The 17,235-nt window shown below is 50.1% G+C and overlaps 1 protein-coding gene across 1 annotated transcript in view; it reads right to left on the reverse strand.

Annotated features, from left to right (window-relative positions):
• Positions 1 to 767: 767 nt before the first annotated feature.
• ZBTB16 (zinc finger and BTB domain containing 16) overlaps positions 768 to 17,235 on the reverse strand; it is a 175,864-nt gene continuing 159,396 nt past the window's right edge. Inside the window, exons 4-6 of the mRNA XM_008577829.1 lie at positions 8,430 to 8,600; positions 3,123 to 3,290; positions 768 to 1,124 (exon numbers count right to left, since the gene is read on the reverse strand). Coding sequence (XP_008576051.1) covers positions 895 to 1,124; positions 3,123 to 3,290; positions 8,430 to 8,600 — 569 coding nt within the window. The 3' untranslated portion in view covers positions 768 to 894. The remainder of the gene's footprint in view (positions 1,125 to 3,122; positions 3,291 to 8,429; positions 8,601 to 17,235) is intronic.

Here is a 17,235-nt window from a genome sequence, read left to right on the forward strand (position 1 = left end):
CTCAGAAAGCTAAGGGTAGAAGGGGCTCTGGAGTCAGCCGCAGCTTTCTCCACTAGGGAACAGGAGGAAGAAGGAGATGCCACCCGACCCATGAGGGGCTGGAAACCCCCTGGGACTTGAGGACAGGTGGCAGGGAAGGCAGTGGGCAGGACGTTGGGGAAGGGGGCAAAAGCCATGAGGCCCTCAGCAACAACGAGGGGCAGACACCCAGATGCAGCAGAGCAGAGGCAAGCAACAGATGAACTCAGTGGTGGGAAGAGAGAGCCCTTCCCCTCAGGCAGTGGGCAGGACGTTGGGGAAGGGGGCAAAAGCCATGAGGCCCTCAGCAACAACGAGGGACAGACACCCAGATGCAGCAGAGCAGAGGCAAGCAACAGATGAACTCAGTGGTGGGAAGAGAGAGCCCTTCCCCTCCCCAGTCTGCCAGCAAACCAGAGCTGCCATTTTGGGCGTCAACCAGCGAGCCAGCCCAGCCCCCATGCCCAGACCCTGCTCTGCCCCCTCCCTTCATCCTCTGAGGAGTCTGTGGAGGAGGGCCGGCAGAGGGCCTCTCGCCCACATCCTGGCCTCCACCTCCGGACACAAAAGGAGGGTCTGGGTGGAGGGAGGAGAAAAATAAGCCACCATCTGAATGAACAAAACCACTCCCACCCCTGAAAATCAGGCAACTCTCTAGCCAGGGAAGGGAGTGGCTTGGCATCCAGGTCACCTGGAGCCTCAGAGAGAATCCAAGGCCAAACAGCTATCAGGTTTCCTTTCTCTTCTCTTTTTCTTTCTTTCTTTCCTTTTCTTATTTTTTATTTTTTATTTTTTTGCACAGTCCTTCCTTGACTTCATCTGCTCTAACGCTTCTTCCTTGCTCCCCGCTCCTGCTCCACCACCACGGGCCTCCCTTCACACGTAGCACAGGTAGAGGTAAGTCTTCTCTATCCTCCAGTCAGGTGGGATCTCCTCGGGCTTGTGGCCTTTCATGTGCTTCTGCATGGAGGAGAGGCTGGGGCAGTACTCTGTGCAGATGGTGCACTGGTAGGGCGAGGCGCCGTTGTGTGTCCTCAGGTGCTTAATCATGGCCGAGTAGTCCCGGGAGCGCTGGTGGCAGAGCTTACACTCAAAGGGTTTCTCACCTGTTGGAGGTGGGTGGGGAGGAGACAGGGCAGGAGAAAGTGAGGACAGAGGGAGGGGGCTGAGAGGGCCTTGGTCCCTCTAGCTCAGCACTCTCCAGCAGAAACTTTCTGCAATGGTGGATGCCCCATTCAATATGGCAGCCACTAGTCACATATGGCAATTAATGTGGCTAGTGCAACTGAGGCACTGCATTTTTTATTTTATTTCATGTAACTGACGTAAATAGCTTCATGCAGACAGTGGCTACGGGATTGCTCAGCACAGCTCTAGCCCCTTGCCCTTACTATTCTTAATTCTCCCAAAGGCATTGTCTCTTCCCACTCTTTTGAAGGAAACAGATGTCTAGAAAGGGGGTAGTAGGCCCCAGAAGTCCTTAGGGATGGCTCTTCAGGACACAGTTCCATGCAGGGGGAGCAGGCGAATGGGGTCCTTTCAGGGCCACAGATGGTGGGGAGCAGGTGTGGGGGACATCAAGGGAACCCAGTCCTTCAAACATGCTACATCTGAGCATGTGTACTGTGCTGAAGCTCTAAGAACCTGCCCTGGATGCTGCCTTCTTCTCTGGGGCAAAATGGGGTGGGGGGGGGGAGAGAACTTGGGAGTACACGGCCATACCCTGGCCTGCTATCCCGACCTCCCCTCCACTACAGTCCCCTGGAGCTGAGCAGAGGGTATAAGGGAACCATGTTTCAATACGGTAATTAACTGGCCAGCCATCTCACTATCGATACTCCTCTGTGCAGAGGCCCCAGCAAATAATGAAGTAATGAACAGCCAAAGTGATCTAACTATCGACCAGCTATTTACAATAGTCACTGCCAATGCATTTAATGATCCACCCGCCAGGTCACATCCCTAACAAGGGGCTAAGGAAACCCCTGGGCTCTGGGAAATCCTCTGGATTACTCTAGTTGTCAGCAATCAGCACCCACCCTTTCCTTGTGGCCCCAAGCTAGAGGCAAGAAAACAGAGCTCTGACAGTATGCAGCTCTGCTCATCACTCGCTCTGCCCACTCCTCCCCTCCCATGCCAACACCTCCCGCTAAGCCACCAGGACCTGCCCGAGGTCTCCTCTCCCACTTCCTCCGACAGGACAGCTGTCTCCACTGAGAGGAGGCTTCCTGGTTTGCCAGGTTTCACCACCTCTTATCCTTAGGGGAGGTGGTTCTGCTTCCCTCTCAGTCTTCTTCTAAACTTCCACCCTCCCCACAACCAGTAGCATGCTGGAGGGTTTAACAACTGGCTCTCCAAAGAGCCCTGATTTGTAGTATCTGTTGATTGCCATGTTGTGAATACTCTCAGGATAGCCAGTTTTAAGGAACCAAGGTGATGCCACTGAACTTGAAGTTGGGAAGAAATGTGCAAAACAGGTTTTCACAACCAAATGCGGGCCAGCTCCAGGACTCCACTGCCCCCAACTTGGGAACTTCTGGATGCCTGGATTGCTCACGCTTGTTCTGTCCTTGGACCCCTAGGGAAAACAGCCGCTCACATTTCTTTCACGTAAAAAGAAATGTAAAGGCACTTTGAAAGGATAAAACATTATACACATAGAGGGGTTGCAAAATACATCTGCTCCTCTAATCTCAGAACTGACCTCTAACTTAACAATTTCACAACCTTCATCATAAGCTAATTCAACACGTCCCAATTCTTACTCTAACCCTTCATCAAACCATCCTAACCTGAACTTTCAGCTAATGGGGCCAACTTAACCCTCTTTCAAGACTCACGAATAGACTCCTCCTGCACGTCACTCTGAATCATTGGTGCAGCTACCTGGGGCTGGTCTGGGGTCTCGGGAAAGTGTGCTGTGATTGATTAGCAACGTCTACCTTGGCCCTGAGAGGGGTGCAGTAGCACACAGGCCACCATACTATCCCTTAACAGAACCCCTCTTCTCTTCGGTTCAGCCTTAGACCATCCTCACTTGGGCTTCTCTGGAAAACCATCTGCTCCCCCCCACACCCAGGTCCCCTGACGGGTGCTCAGTATACCTGTGTGCACCCTATAGTGCGTCTCCAGCTGGTGCTTGAGGCTGAACTTCTTGCCGCAGCCATTGCACTCGTAGGGTTTCTCGCCTGTGTGGATGCGCTTGTGGCTCTTGAGTGTGCTTTCATCCCGGAAGCAGCTGCCGCAGAACTCACACTCATATGGGTGGTCGCCTGTGGGGACAAGGGGCTGGATCAGGCCCTTGCCTCTCTCTGCCCCCTCTTCAGGGGACAGGAGGGCACACTCAGTGCACCAGGAGGAGGATTGCCTGTATTCACCACCTACAAAGATGACTTAAGCATCCAAAGCCTCTGTGGGTCCCCATAGCAGGAAGTACCTATGTTCACATGTGTCCATACGTTACTGTGGTTCAGTGGTCATCCGAGGGGCAAGGGCCACTCCCACGAAAAGAGAATCCATTTGGCGCAGGGATGAACAGCAGTGCCCAGAAAGCAGGCCCCCATAAGGACAGAGCAGACCCGGGGCTTTGAGACCTTGTCCCTCTGATTCTCATATGACCTCTTCTCCCTTTCCTCTGGGTCAGGAGTAAAAGTCACTCCAGCCTGACTCCCCTAGCCTCAAAAAAGTCTCTCCAATTTGGGGAACTTCTTATTGTCCCCCAAATACCTTCCGCTCTTTCCCTCCTCCACAGTTTTACACAGCTGGTTCCTCTGCTTGATTTGCTCTGTTCTCCCGGTGAACTCCTACTCATCCTTCCAAGCCCAGCTCATACATCATCCCTGTTGGGAAACTTCCCTTTAGTCTCCCAGACAGAATGAGTGACACTTTCTTCTCTGTCCTGAAAGAGAAGAAATGTCCAGCATTTTGTTCATTACAAGTAGTATAATTTTTTAAGGCATGTCACTGTCTCATTAAAATGGCCCCCATTTGTTGAGTGCTCAATGCTGTGCAAAGAACACACAGATCATATCACGTGATCAGGGTAACAACCTTAAAGATATTATTCTCATTTTAACAGATGAGAAAAAAAATGGAGATGCTTAGAGATGCCTGGATATCATCCCCAAGGTCAAATAACTAGTAAGTAGGTGAGTTGGGATTCGAGTTTGGTTCTAGAGTTTGGATACTGTATACTTATTGGGCTGCTAATAGACCCACTGTCCTGTATCTACGGGAATGCCCACCTTGCCTCTAGAATGGAAGTGCCTCAGGGGTATGAAGTGACCCTCATCCATCCCTGCAGCCTCAGGGCATAGCACAGGGATGACCCAGAACAGACACTCAGGAAATACTTGGTATATGAAAGTTGGGGAGAATCAGCTTTTCTCGGTCTGGAATCTATGCCCATCAGCCGCCTTTTGGGGTGTCCTGCTCTTAAATCCCTGGAGGGTAAGAGGTTGGGGTGTGGAGATTAACCATCCTGCATTTTGTATCCAAAGTGGGGGATTGGGGGTATAAAAGGTAAGGACTTACGCTACTTATTTATTACGGGAGTGAAAGCACAGACAATAAAGATAGATTGATCACCTCAGACTTCGTTCATGAATATTTAAATATCGCTGATTCGTCTTGTCACTGTAATTACAATTTCTCTGGGCTGCATCTCCAACAACCACAGTTTATGGTAAAGAATGGCCCACTGTATTTCACTTGTCCCTCTGCAGATGTGCGGGGCTGCCAACCGTGTAATGTCCTCTGCATTTCATACATTTTCCTCAGCTGCTGAAGGTTTAAGTCATCCACAATGACCTACGTTTTTTCATTATCCCCATGTCAAACTGCGCTCGTGCCTGGGCATAAATTGTCCTTCTCGTTATAGACTTGCATGCCTGTGCCTTCACTTCCTTTTTAAAATGATATTTTACTCTCTCCTTTCTCTCCCCTCCTCAGGCCGCTAACCAAACCTCTCCCCTCCCGAATGCGGGCCCCTGTACCCACATAAATTCTCATCTCTTCTGATGGCTCTGAAGGGTTTTTAAGGCTCTGTGGGGAGTGAATCCTGGGGTCTTGTTCACTGGCTGACTCTCTCGTGGGTGGAAGATTTTCAAGAAACACTGAGGGCATGGGGGGGGCACTTCCTTCGAGGAATCGAACAGGAGAAGCTCAGAACACAGAGCCCTCGACACCAGTTCACCCCAATGGATGGGGCACTGCTCTGGCTCAGAGGCATGGCCAGTGAGTCCCCCCCCATGCAGATCTGCAGATGGACCAAGTTCTAGGGCTCTCAGCTGGGGAAACCAGTTCCAGCCCATTTTCGCTGCCAGGGCTATGCAGACTGACTGGACCAGCCCCCAGCCCCATCAAACCCAAGGGGAGTGGAGCCCATGCAGACCCTGGCACTAATTAGTCGTGTGTCTAACAGAGCAAGGGCCAGTCTGTGTGTGTGTGTGCCCCAGTACGTCTCTCTGTGTGTCTGCACACAGGGCCCCGTCTGGTCTGACACCCAACTCCCCCTCCTTACCGAATCGGCAACAATTACGACTTTAATCAAAGATTCAGTATCCTCATTAAGATATAAATAAATAAATAAAGCAAGGGCCATGTGAGACTTCAGCCAGAGCCAGTAATTAAAATGTACATCGGCAGCCACCCAGCCGGAGAGGGGGTGGGAGGGATGGGAGGTGACAGGCGGGAGGACAGCTGCCTGTGTCCTTAAGAGGGGGGCCTTAAGAGTTTGAAAAACAAAAGGTTAAGACAGAGGGGTTTGTTTGATTAGATTTTTATGAATTTAATTATGAAGTGGATCCCACATCAAATGAGTTTAAATAGGAAATCTGAGTCTGCACAGGGAAAGAAATACAAAGAACTTAGGGGGGAAAAAAAAGAAAAGTTAGCAATGCGCATGTGTGCATGCACACACACACGTGCACACACCCAATTTTGAAGCATTGCGAGCACCTGGCCTGAAATCCTCACCCTGAGAGTTAATCGTGTCGGTGCTGCCATAATGTACACAAAACTGGCTGTAGAACTCAAAATCCAATTTGTGGTATGTTGATTAACTCGGTAGCCTTTTTAATGAGCTTGACATTAAGTGCAGGACAAACGAGACTAATTAGAAGCCCCCTCTGGCCTGCCCAGTGCACCTGTGACCCCCCACCCTCAATCTGTGCTTACCTGGTGTGTTCCCTGGCACTAGCTGAGCTCAGTGACATCCTCCCCACCCGAGCCCCAGCCCCTCGGCTCCTCAGGCCCCTCCCCTCAGCACAGCTGAGAGTTTATTATATGATGAGCCATGTGAATCGGGGATCCATCAATGCCAAGAGCACGGCTGGACTAACCTACCAAACACAGCTGCCGATGCTAAACACCCAGCCACGGCAGTGAATGGGCCAAGAACAACGGAATATTAATGAGGCATTGTGTGAGGGGTGTGCAGAGCCTGTGTAGAGCTTGTGTGCACAGTGCCTCGCTGGTGTGAACGTCAATGGGTTTCTGTGTGTGTGCTCCCAGCAAACATGTTTCCTAGCATAAGGGCTTCTCCTGAACCCTGCCTGGAAATAGCCGCTCCATGATTGATACCAGGGCATGTGACTTTTTTTTTTTTAAAGATGACTGGTAAGGGGATCATAACCCTTGACTTGGTGTTGTCAGCACCATGCTCACCGAAGTGAGCAAACCTGCCATCCCTATATGGGATTTGTACCCATGGCCTTGGTGTTATCAGCACCACACTCTCCTGAGTGAGCCACGGGCCAGCCCACTGACGTGACATTTTGATATCTGAGTTCTGAGAATGTGGCATGGGCAGAGGAAGGTGTATCCTAGGTGGATTTGGATTTAGCAGGGCTGGGATCATTCAAGTCACACGACGCCAACTGATTTGACCTAGCGACATGCTCAGAAGTGGCTGAAAGGTGACTGGACATCTTTCATAAAGCTGAACTTGGGGACCCATTGAGGGAGGTATTGATAGGAAGGTGCATACACCTGGAAGGGAGATGCGTATGCAGTCACTGTACAGAACGTCCCTGTCAGTATCCCTTCCTCCTCGACCCTTCTTGTTGGGCCCTGCCCTCTGGGACCTCCCCATCCTATCCTAGCAATTCTAAGTAGTTCTAAGCAAATCTGGTGGTGCACAGGCATTGTGCTCCCCTGAAAAGAATGGCATCCAGAAGTGAGAGCCCAGGCAGGCTCCTTGGTGAGAATGCCTATTGGTGGCAGAAGAAGCCAGCTCAGTCCACGATAAATAAAGCCCTTCAGCAGCGTCTACCACCCATGCAAGGCCTGGCCTGCATAGTCAATCACTGAGCTGTGAGGACACTCACAAGAATGAGGAGAGAGAGGGTAGAGGCCTGCAGATTTTTATGCCCTCTCCAAAAGACATGAGCATATACTCTGTTGCATACCCATATAGAGACCTGACCTCATCCCTCCCCCAAACACAGCACAGAAAACACATAAGCAGGGACATGTGCAGACTCAGAAATGGGAATCCCTTTACTCAGGTACAGTCAGCGAAGACCCAATTCTGTGTTAGACAAAGGAAGGAATTTAAGCCATCTATGTCCCTGCTAGGGAAGACAAGGGGCTACTGCAAAGAGGCAAATGCCTCTTGGCCCTCAGGGACCAAGTGTCCCATCCCCCAAACCCAGAAGGTGGTGAGAGGGATTGGCTAGTACCTGGGCACCTGGCCCAGCCTCCTTGACTCATAACCCCTCTCTTGCCCCATCATCTGGAATTGGCTGAGAAGGGATATTCCATGGCTCATTATTTAAATACCCTTTGTTGTCTTCCCTTAGGTTAAGGCCTAAGTGTAGGTCTTCTGTGATTGTGGAGAAAGGAGGACCGCTTCTTCTGCGTGCCCTCAAGAGCCTGAAGCTGACTTCAGGAATGTGTGTGGATGGAGCAGGGGCCGCTGAGAATGAGGGGAGGTGGCACAGACAGAGTTAGAGACCAGCAGGTCAGCTTTTCTCAAAATGAGTTTTGGGTCCACCTGCATCAGACTCCCTTGTGAATACCTATTAATAATGGAGTTTTGGACCCCACTCTGGACCACTGAATCAACATTCCTGAGAGTGAAGGCAGAGTTAGAGACCAGCAGGTCAGCTTTTCTCAAAATGAGTTTTGGGTCCACCTGCATCAGAATCCCTTGTGAATACCTATTAATAATGGAGTTTTGGACCCCACTCTGGACCACTGAATCAACATTCCTGAGAGTGAAGAGTCTTATGTTTTTAATGAGCATCCTGTGTTGAGCCTGATAGTCTACAGGATGGTATTAGGAGAATGGTCAACATTTACCTGCACTACAGGAAGCCCCAACGTGTCCAACCCTTTACATCTTTGGAGGTAAATGTAGACAATGGCCCCTGGGGCCCCCCACCCAGCCATCACCTGGACTGGCCTACCTGTGTGCGAGCGCAGGTGGCGTTTGAGGGCTGTGTGGCTGGGGAAGGTGCGGTTGCACTCACTGCAGATGTAGCTGCGCACGCCCGCGTGGACCTCCATGTGCTGCTGGAGCGCACTCTGCGCCTGGAAGCGCTTGCCGCACAGCAGACAGAAGACAGCCATGTCCGTGCCTGCGGGAGACAGCAGAGGGGAAGAGCCTCAGCAAGGCGGAAACACAGACCAGTTCTTTTCCCATCTGGGCTAGAGTGAGAGCCCACATCAGGACTAACACCTCCAACCCCATGCTCTGGGCCAATCCAGAGGCAGCCCAGGCCATGCAATGATTGAGCACCCAGTACATGGCTCCAGTGGTGTACAAACTTGATGTACGTCCCGCCCTGAGGGGACCTAAAGTCTAGTGGGGGAGAGAAAGATATTAGCCAAATATATCGCAATGGCAAGTGTACATCTGTGGCTGTGTCAGTGCTATGAAGCAGAACCTGGGGCAGGAGGTCGGGAGTCAGCGTAGGCTCTGTGAGCGATGACATAAACGAAGAAAAATATGGGCCAGCCATTGTTCTAATGTAACTAATTTAAAACCACAACTCCAAAAGGTGGGCTCTATTATCCCCGCCCTTCAGATGGGGAAACTGAGGCACAGAAAAATTAACTAAATTGTTCAAAGTTCCTCGGAGTTCATAAGTGGCAGAGCTGGGAATCATAACGCAGGCAGCTTGTATGCGAATCCTTTCCCGAGGCTAGCTACAGACCCTGTTCTCTTAACCACTTCTCTCCACTAAATCATGAATCTTCAGGGTCCATTCATTCAACAAATATTATTTTGGTACCTTCTACAAGTAAGACCCTCTTTTGGGCTCTGGGGATATAATGATGGAAGAGCATACACACTGTCTCTGCTCTCGTCAATAACGTTACACAGCTCACTGGACAAATGGAGGAGAGCGTTCCTGGAGGACAAACTAGTGCCTGTGAACACTCTGGGCTGGAAAGAATCTTGGTGGGGCGGAGGATCAGACAGGAGAATGATGTGGCTAGGAAGAGGTGGGACAGGAGGCTCCAGGGGAAAGCAGGGACCGAGTCATATGGGGTCCTGAAAACCGTGTCAAGAGCTTTAGGTTTCATCCTAAGACCAATGGGCAATTTTCAAAGGATATTAAGCTAATGAGTGACACGAGATTTTCATTTCTTTCTGTCTAGCCATTCCCTGAGCTGATCAGTAGCACGTGTACCCCACAGTACCCCACAAAGAGAGGCTGATGCTTCCTTTTTGTTACTGACCCCTTTTTGATGCTGCTCTGGATCCATGGCCTTTCCGGCTACAACACCACGGGAGGAAATGCCTAAACCCCTCATCTGAGTCCTAACTGGTAGCTCACGGCCCATCATTTTGGATTCTGTTTCCCTAAGCAGGTCAGCTCCCCTACAAGCCAACCAGGACGTCTTTGCTGGCATCTGGGCAATGTCACCTGCATTCAGCCCTGCACCACCATGCCCTGTGTGAGGGACAGAAGCAGGAAAAGTGGTCAGGCCTAGTGCCTATAATCCAGTCCAAAGTGGAGGGAGGGCCAGAGCTTTAGCTGCTGCAAGTCATGGGCTGCTTGGTGTGGGATTCAGAAGCTCCTAGTGGAAGGTGGGGGTAAAGAGAAGGAACAGCATAAAGAATCTGCTACCTCCTTGGCCCACTGATGAAGACAGAAGATGGGAGGTCTGTCTTGCCTCCTTGGTCCCAGTTACGGCTGGGTTTGGGATGAACTAGTGGGAAAGCAAGGACCGTTCTCACTACTACCCCCCCACCAACCCACCCCTCACACCCTGCGATGGGCCCCTCCTCTGCAGACACTAATATCTGGGCACCTGCAGCATGCTCCATCCACCAGCAGTCAGGAAGGCCAAAAGGAGAGGGGATTATAGCCGGTGCACGACTGCTCTGGCCCTGAAAGAGCAGAAGGGAGGGAACTAACTTCGGCATCGCGCTAGGTGCTTTATCTGTGTTGTCACTGCATTTAAAACTTGCAGCCCTACAAGGCAGGCATTCTTATCCCCTTTTTTGAAAGAGCAGAAGGGAGGGAACTAACTTCGGCATCGCGCTAGGTGCTTTATCTGTGTTGTCATTGCATTTAAAACTTGCAGCCCTACAAGGCAGGCATTCTTATCCCCTTTTTCAACCAATGGGAGAACAGAGAGATGAAATAATTTGCCTAAGGTCACACAGTTAGAAAGAGGCAGAGTTGGGATCTGGAAACATCTCGATCTGTCTGATTTCAGAAACCATGAGGCTAGGCCCAATTTCACCTCTGGGCTGGCCACCTGTCTGGGTGGCTTCTTCTGGAAGAGGCCCAGTGACAAGTTAGGAGCACCAGTGCATCCAGGGCCCACTCCATGTGATGGAAGGGGACACATGGAAAGAAGTGCTCTATGCAGGCAGTGAGTCCCTCAATGTCCAGTCCAGCCTGGTCAGCACACACAGGAGCAGAGTCCATCTGCAATATGTGCTGTGACACATCAGTTCCTGCTGCTTTAACCCAATGGCTCCCAGCATACACGCACTCCCTGCCCTTAACCTCCATCCCACAGAGAGCCCCCATTAAGCCAGATGCCCTAACAGCTGCCTTAAATCAGTATGATAGAGCAGGCTTTCTGGGCAAGCCATGCCTTTTAAGAGCCAAGGCTTCTCCTTATGCATCCCCTGAGATCTCCAGCATGGAAGGCACCTGGGTCAGAGAAAAAATAAATGGCACCCCCAGTAGGACACCCTGAGCTTACAAAGCCAGCCAGAGGGGATCCAAGCCAGGTACTGCCCATTAGTGTAGACCGAGAACCCTGCAGCACTCTCCCTCCATGGTTTTCCCCAGGCCCCAGGCTGTGCCATCCCTACCTCTCATGATGGCCTGAACTCACTTCACATCCATTTAGCCACTCACTGAACCACTACAAAGTGGAGGCATCATGCAGGGTGACCAGGGCAATGCTGAGGCAAGCAGAGAAAGCAGGTCCCAGACGAGTGGGGACACTGGCAACAACCATCCAGAGGACAAACAGGTGATTCAGAGATGGCTTAAGAGAAGACGTGAGTTAGGCTCTGGGTATGTGAGAAGTTGAGGACCAGGAGGTGGGAGACACAAGCCAGCCTAAGGAAACACTGCAAGCCTTTCTCAGAGCAAGTGGGGCTGGAGGACAGGTCCTGGGGATGGAGATACGTATGCCAGGAAGTAGATGGGGTCAGGTCACAGAGGGCTGCACATGCCAGGCAATGCAGCGCCATGAGAGGACTGGGGGTGAGGGGGTTACGGACTGAATGTTTGTGTCCTCCACAAAATCTATATGTTGATATCCTAACCCTCAAGATGATGGTATTAGGAGGTGGGGCCTTTGGGAGGTCATGAGGGTGGAGCCTTCATAAGTGGGATTAGTGCCCTCATACAAGGGACCCCAGAGAGCTCCCTTGCCCTTTCCATCATGTGAGGACACAGGGAGAAGCCAGCAGCCTGCAACCCGGGAGAGGGTCCTCACCAGGACCTGACCATGCTGGCACCCAGATCTCAGACTTCCAGTCTCCAAAACCGTGAGCAATAAATTTCTGTTGTTTATAAGTCACGCAGTTGATGGTACTTGATTACATGTAGCCCAAACTGGCTGAGACAGGGGTGGCACTATATGGTCCAACCTGTGCATGAGGGCAGCGCCTGCAGGTAAGGCATGGGAAAAAACAGAGGTGGCAAGTGGCTGGAAGCAGGGAGAGAGCTGCTGGCACTTGTGCTGCCACTGGAGGAGGGTGGGGACCAGACAGGAGCAGAGACTGCAAGGACAGGAGGCTCATGGAGAAATGAAATCCAGCAAGGTGGCAGGATGAGGCCTGGGGCCTAGGCTAGAACTGGGAGAATGGTACATATGAAGTTCTGGACCACCAGCTCTGCACCTTGTTGGCAGGTTTAAAGTTAAAGTCATCACCTGCAGGGGAAATGTTATGATGTCACCATAGTGGCCACTCTCTCCTTCCTGGGACGTTCCACAAGGTGCAGGGGGTCTCCCCTAGCCAATTATCCACCACCCAAGGCTCACCAGGGAAGAAATGGGGACTTGAAGGCCCTACATCCTCTTACCCCTTTCTTCTGCTCAAAGACTGACAGCTATGATGATGGAACAGTATTTTAAAAAAAAAAAAAGAGAGAAAAAGGCAGAGGAGATGTGGATGAGACACAAGAAAAACTACTGGTGCATGCAGGTTAAAAATCTAGAGACTAGATTGGAGTTATTAAACAATTTGATGTTGTTTCGGCCTAGCTGATTGTTCGCATGTATGATGAGTCGGGGAAGATTCTATTACACTGGGAGATTAAGCAAATAAATGCTAGCTTTTGGAAACGCATTAAAACATGGGACTATGGAAATAAAATTATCTAGAAAATTGTATTAGCAATTCATTAGCTGCAGTGAGATGTGCATTGGGTCAAGGGGCCCGACAGCATTAGACGGCTCTGCTCCCTTCAACGCCTGAATTCTGTCCTCAGCTACGGAGGGACATCAGGCCTCTGCACTGGAGAGAGGGGCGGAGCTCCAACTGGACGAAGAAGATCTTCAGGAACCATAAGGTCAGCGTGCACAAGGGAAGAAAAAGAGGCCCCGGGGTCACAGCTCTGACATTTTCCTTGCCTTGTGACCCTGAGCAAGTCAGTCATTTAACTTCTCTGGATCATCTGCTTATCATTTGCATATTGCTTGTGGTTGCTGAGAACACCAAATGAAACATCCATGTGAAAAAGCTTTATAACTGTAAAGTGGTCACAGAGCCAATGCCACCCTAATCAATGCTTTTTATCTGAATTAGAAAATCATGTCTCTCCCTCTGGACAGACACAGACCCTCGTCTGGGTGCACATTATTGGTGAGCAAAGAGAGGGCTAGGTTTCAGCCTCTGTTTCCCCCTCAGCTAGGCAGCTTTGTGCAGTGAACGACCTGGACCACCATTCATAGCAGCCCTGTACAACATATAAGCCTAGGTTGTTTTGTCAACTCTGGGCTGCTTCTTCCAGGAAGCTGACCCTAGAGAAGGCATTTTGGATGAGTTAAACCGTTTAGGACTCAGTGCCAAGGACATCATCTTCCTCCAAGCTCTCACTGTTACAACACATAAAACCCTTTATTGCATTTGTTTTTATTTTTTTATTTTTTGGCGGCTGGCTGGTAAGGGGATCAAACCCTTGACCTTGGTGTTCCAACACCATGCTCTAATCAGCTGAGCTAACCAGCCAGCCCTGCATTTATTTTTGACATTCAGCTCTGCCTACTAGATTGTAAGCCTCCAAAGAAGGAACTGTTCTATTCATCTTTATATCCCCCAACAAGTTGCACAGTAGGGCAGGGGCATGGGTGTGTCACGGTACAGAGACAGATGGCCAAGGCTGGGGAAAGCTCAGAACGAAGTGCACAAATGAAGCCACTACTGAGAGTTTCCAACAAGACTCTCCTCGGAAATCAGTAACGCCAAGTAACCCACAGGCAGCTGATCTCACTGGAGGTCCTCATGTCTGTTTGGTGGGCTAGACAGGATCCCCTAGTTCTCCCTCCATGTCTGAGCTCTGTGGCTCAGAAGCAAAGACCCAAACCATAGAAGGATCAGTTTAACCACATTCTGCAGTGAAACAGTCAGAAGACCCTGGTTCTGACCCAGAGGTGCAGCTCTTCTTGGCTTTGTGATCCTGGGTGAGATAGTTGCTGTCCTTGACCTTAGTTTCTTCATCTAGGAAAGGGAATTCACAACTAACCTGTGCTTTCCAACACTCACTTCACAGTGCTCTTACGAGGCAACTGACAAATGTTTTGAGTATGTAAATCCTACAAAGGCATTGTTTTCTATCAATCTGTAAATTTTAATGTAAATCAAATACATAAATCAGCCTTGGCCTAAGTAAATAATGTATCAGGTCAAAGAATTAGCACCTCCTCTGCTCTTATGAAGAATGAATGGGGTTCAGTCTCAGCCTGGACTCCCGGGGTATCTTCCCAAAGGGAATCTGAACTAGGAAGAGGGAATGGTGTGGCAAGGATGACTGAGGAGTGTGTTTCTAGGTAATGTGGGTAGGGTCTCTGCAACTATCTGGGACCCCGTTTGCATCGATGCTATCTCCAGAGAAGGTGACTCACACCAGATCCTCAAGGGCAGCACAGCCAGTTTGGGCTTCAGGCCATGTACGACTCACAGATTCCCAGTTTAAAACAAGTTTAATTTTAGCAAAAAATGAGAGAAAGCCAGGCCAGGGTAGAACAGGAGACAGGAGGGGTGACACAGATCTAGGGTATTTATTTCACCCAGGTGATGATGGGGTCTGAAATTATGAGACACAAAAACCCTCATGTTTACACCTGTGCCATTTCCATACCAATTAGCTCTTTAATAGAAAGGAAGGAACAGGATCAGAGGGGTACACAGCTGGAGAAGATGTTCAGGTGCTACACCTTCCTGTAGCAAGGCACTTATTATCTCCCGTTACAAGCAGTTTCTTAATCAAAGGAGCAGAGGGATCTAAATATACGCCGGCTTTTTTTGGTAAGCAGGCTGGGAAAGCTCCGTGTGCATGTGCTGGGGTGCATGTGCATGCCTGTGTGTGCGCAGCATACACTCAGACAACGGAAGGGCTCCTCACATCCAACCCCGCCCAACCTCACCCAACAAAGAGAGAGCAGCTTCTTCTCCCCACAGGAAGGCATCAAATTCAGGGGTGAAAAACTTGATTTAAACCGGAAACACCTCTCACCCTCCACTCCTTGCCCCCAAATCCTTCAGACATGTCTTTGTGCTCCCTCTGACCCCCAGGAGTACTCTTTTCTGAGACACCATCCCCAGCCATAGGCAGCTCTCATGACCACACACCAAACCCATCACTTAACCTGCTGCCTTTCTCCTTTCTCCCATCTCTCTCCTCTCTTTCCCCCCGAGGGTGCTGTTAAAGAAGGTAGAAGAGCTATACCATCCACTCTACAAGAGAAAAAGAGACAGAGACAAGCCCAGGGCTGACTCACACCAAAGGCAGGAAGGTTCTGTCTGCATCTCAAGAGGACAGAGAAGGCTGGAGGGGAGGAGGAGGAGCAGGCAGAAAGGAAACAAAAGCCCAGTCAGTCCACGACATCTACAATGGTTCCTCCCCTTTGACATGCACTGTGCTGTCATCTAAGGCCTGGCTCCTTGTCAAAGGATCTACTGGAGAAAGTGTCACGTACTCCCTCCTTCAGTTCTCTTCTGGTTTCCATCTTGGGCATGAGTTGCAAGATCATTTGGGATGAGCTCCTGAACTCCCCACCCTTCTCCCAAGGCTAGCCACATGGGTGATGTGAGCCCAGTCTGCCCAGCTGAAGGAAGTGTCTGTCCACTGACCCCTGGGAATGTCAGCTGCTGGCCGGTGGGAGACAAGTCCCACCATTCCCTTCACTGCCTACAACCTCTCTTCCAGTAGGAGTAGGATAGGCTAAGAAAATATCTTGGAAGGCTTGCCTCAAACTAAATTAGCTTCAAGCTCATGCATGGGAGTTGTCTCCTGCATACAGAGCTGCTGGAGCACTTGGTTACATCTTCCCAAACCAAACCAAGAGCCAAAAACCCTGGCATCTAGCCTTCTTGTCAATTCGGCCTTGCCAATTTTCAATCTCCTTATCTAGACCCTCCCTACCTCTTTCTCCTTTCTTTTATCTGCTTAGGATCTGTCATATACATCTATATAACCTTCCATTTTCACAAGGGAAAGGGGGAATGTTATGGTTTCATATCATTAATCAAGGGAACAGAAGTCCTCGATGGATAACGAAGAAAAGGCAGAGTTTGAGCAGCTGATTCAAATTTTTTAAAAAACTAAGCAATAGATGGGTCAGTGATTACATTTTTCCAAACATGCACACACACCCAACTTTCAGGCTCTTGGGGAATGTGGCTGCATCCTCAGGCAGCAGCAGCTAGCAGAGCTGGCTCCCAGAAAACCCTGTATTTGTTTAGCAGTGAGCTGCAGACACAAGTGCATTTCATTACTCGGCACCTCCAGCTACAGTAAACAAATTTGTCAGCTCACTAGCTCATTAAGGTGCGCCCTGGACATGGGGGATTTATTGAGACCTGCACAATAAAAGTAGCATGAATGGATTTACTAATTTTGTCAATCACTCCAACAAACGAGCCAAAGAGGGGGAGAAACTAGGAGTGGGGGACAAGAAAAGGGGTGGAAAGGAAAAGAAAGGAGGTTAAAAAAGAAAGAAGAGGGAAGTTTGGTTTGCAAGAAAGAAAATAAATGGGTTAAAATGGGACCAGATCCATACTTTGCTCCTGGCTACACAACAACCTCCAGGTTCAATCTATCTCCTATGCTGGGCCACCCTTTCTAGGGTGCAGGGGTCTCCATCGGAAAAGGTGCCAAGGGCAAGCTAAGTTACAAGATGCCAAGTCAAGTTCTGGCTCCCTGGCAGTGCCCATCAATGGGAATGTACTCCTCCATTCCTCCCAACTTTGCATCAGATATTGAATGAATGAACCTGAGGATTAAAAACTGCATTTGGGGAAGCAGCAGGCTCCACTACATCAGCAGAGACTGATTGCCTCTTCTGGCAGCCCCTTCCTCTTGGCTTCCCAGTGCAGTTGCTGGACCCTCCCAGACATTCCAGAATGAATTAAAACTCCTACCATAAGAGCAAGGGGAGGAATAAGAAATGAGAGAGACGAGAGAGAGACAGAGAGAGAGAGAGAGAGAGAGAGAGAGAGAGAGAGAGAGAGAGAGAGAGAGGGAGAGAGAGCGAGAGAGAGAGAGGGGGGGGAGGGGGGGGGGGGGG

This window comes from Galeopterus variegatus, unplaced genomic scaffold (genome assembly GCF_000696425.1).
Source record: "Galeopterus variegatus unplaced genomic scaffold, G_variegatus-3.0.2 Scaffold1584, whole genome shotgun sequence".
Taxonomy (NCBI): domain Eukaryota; kingdom Metazoa; phylum Chordata; class Mammalia; order Dermoptera; family Cynocephalidae; genus Galeopterus; species Galeopterus variegatus.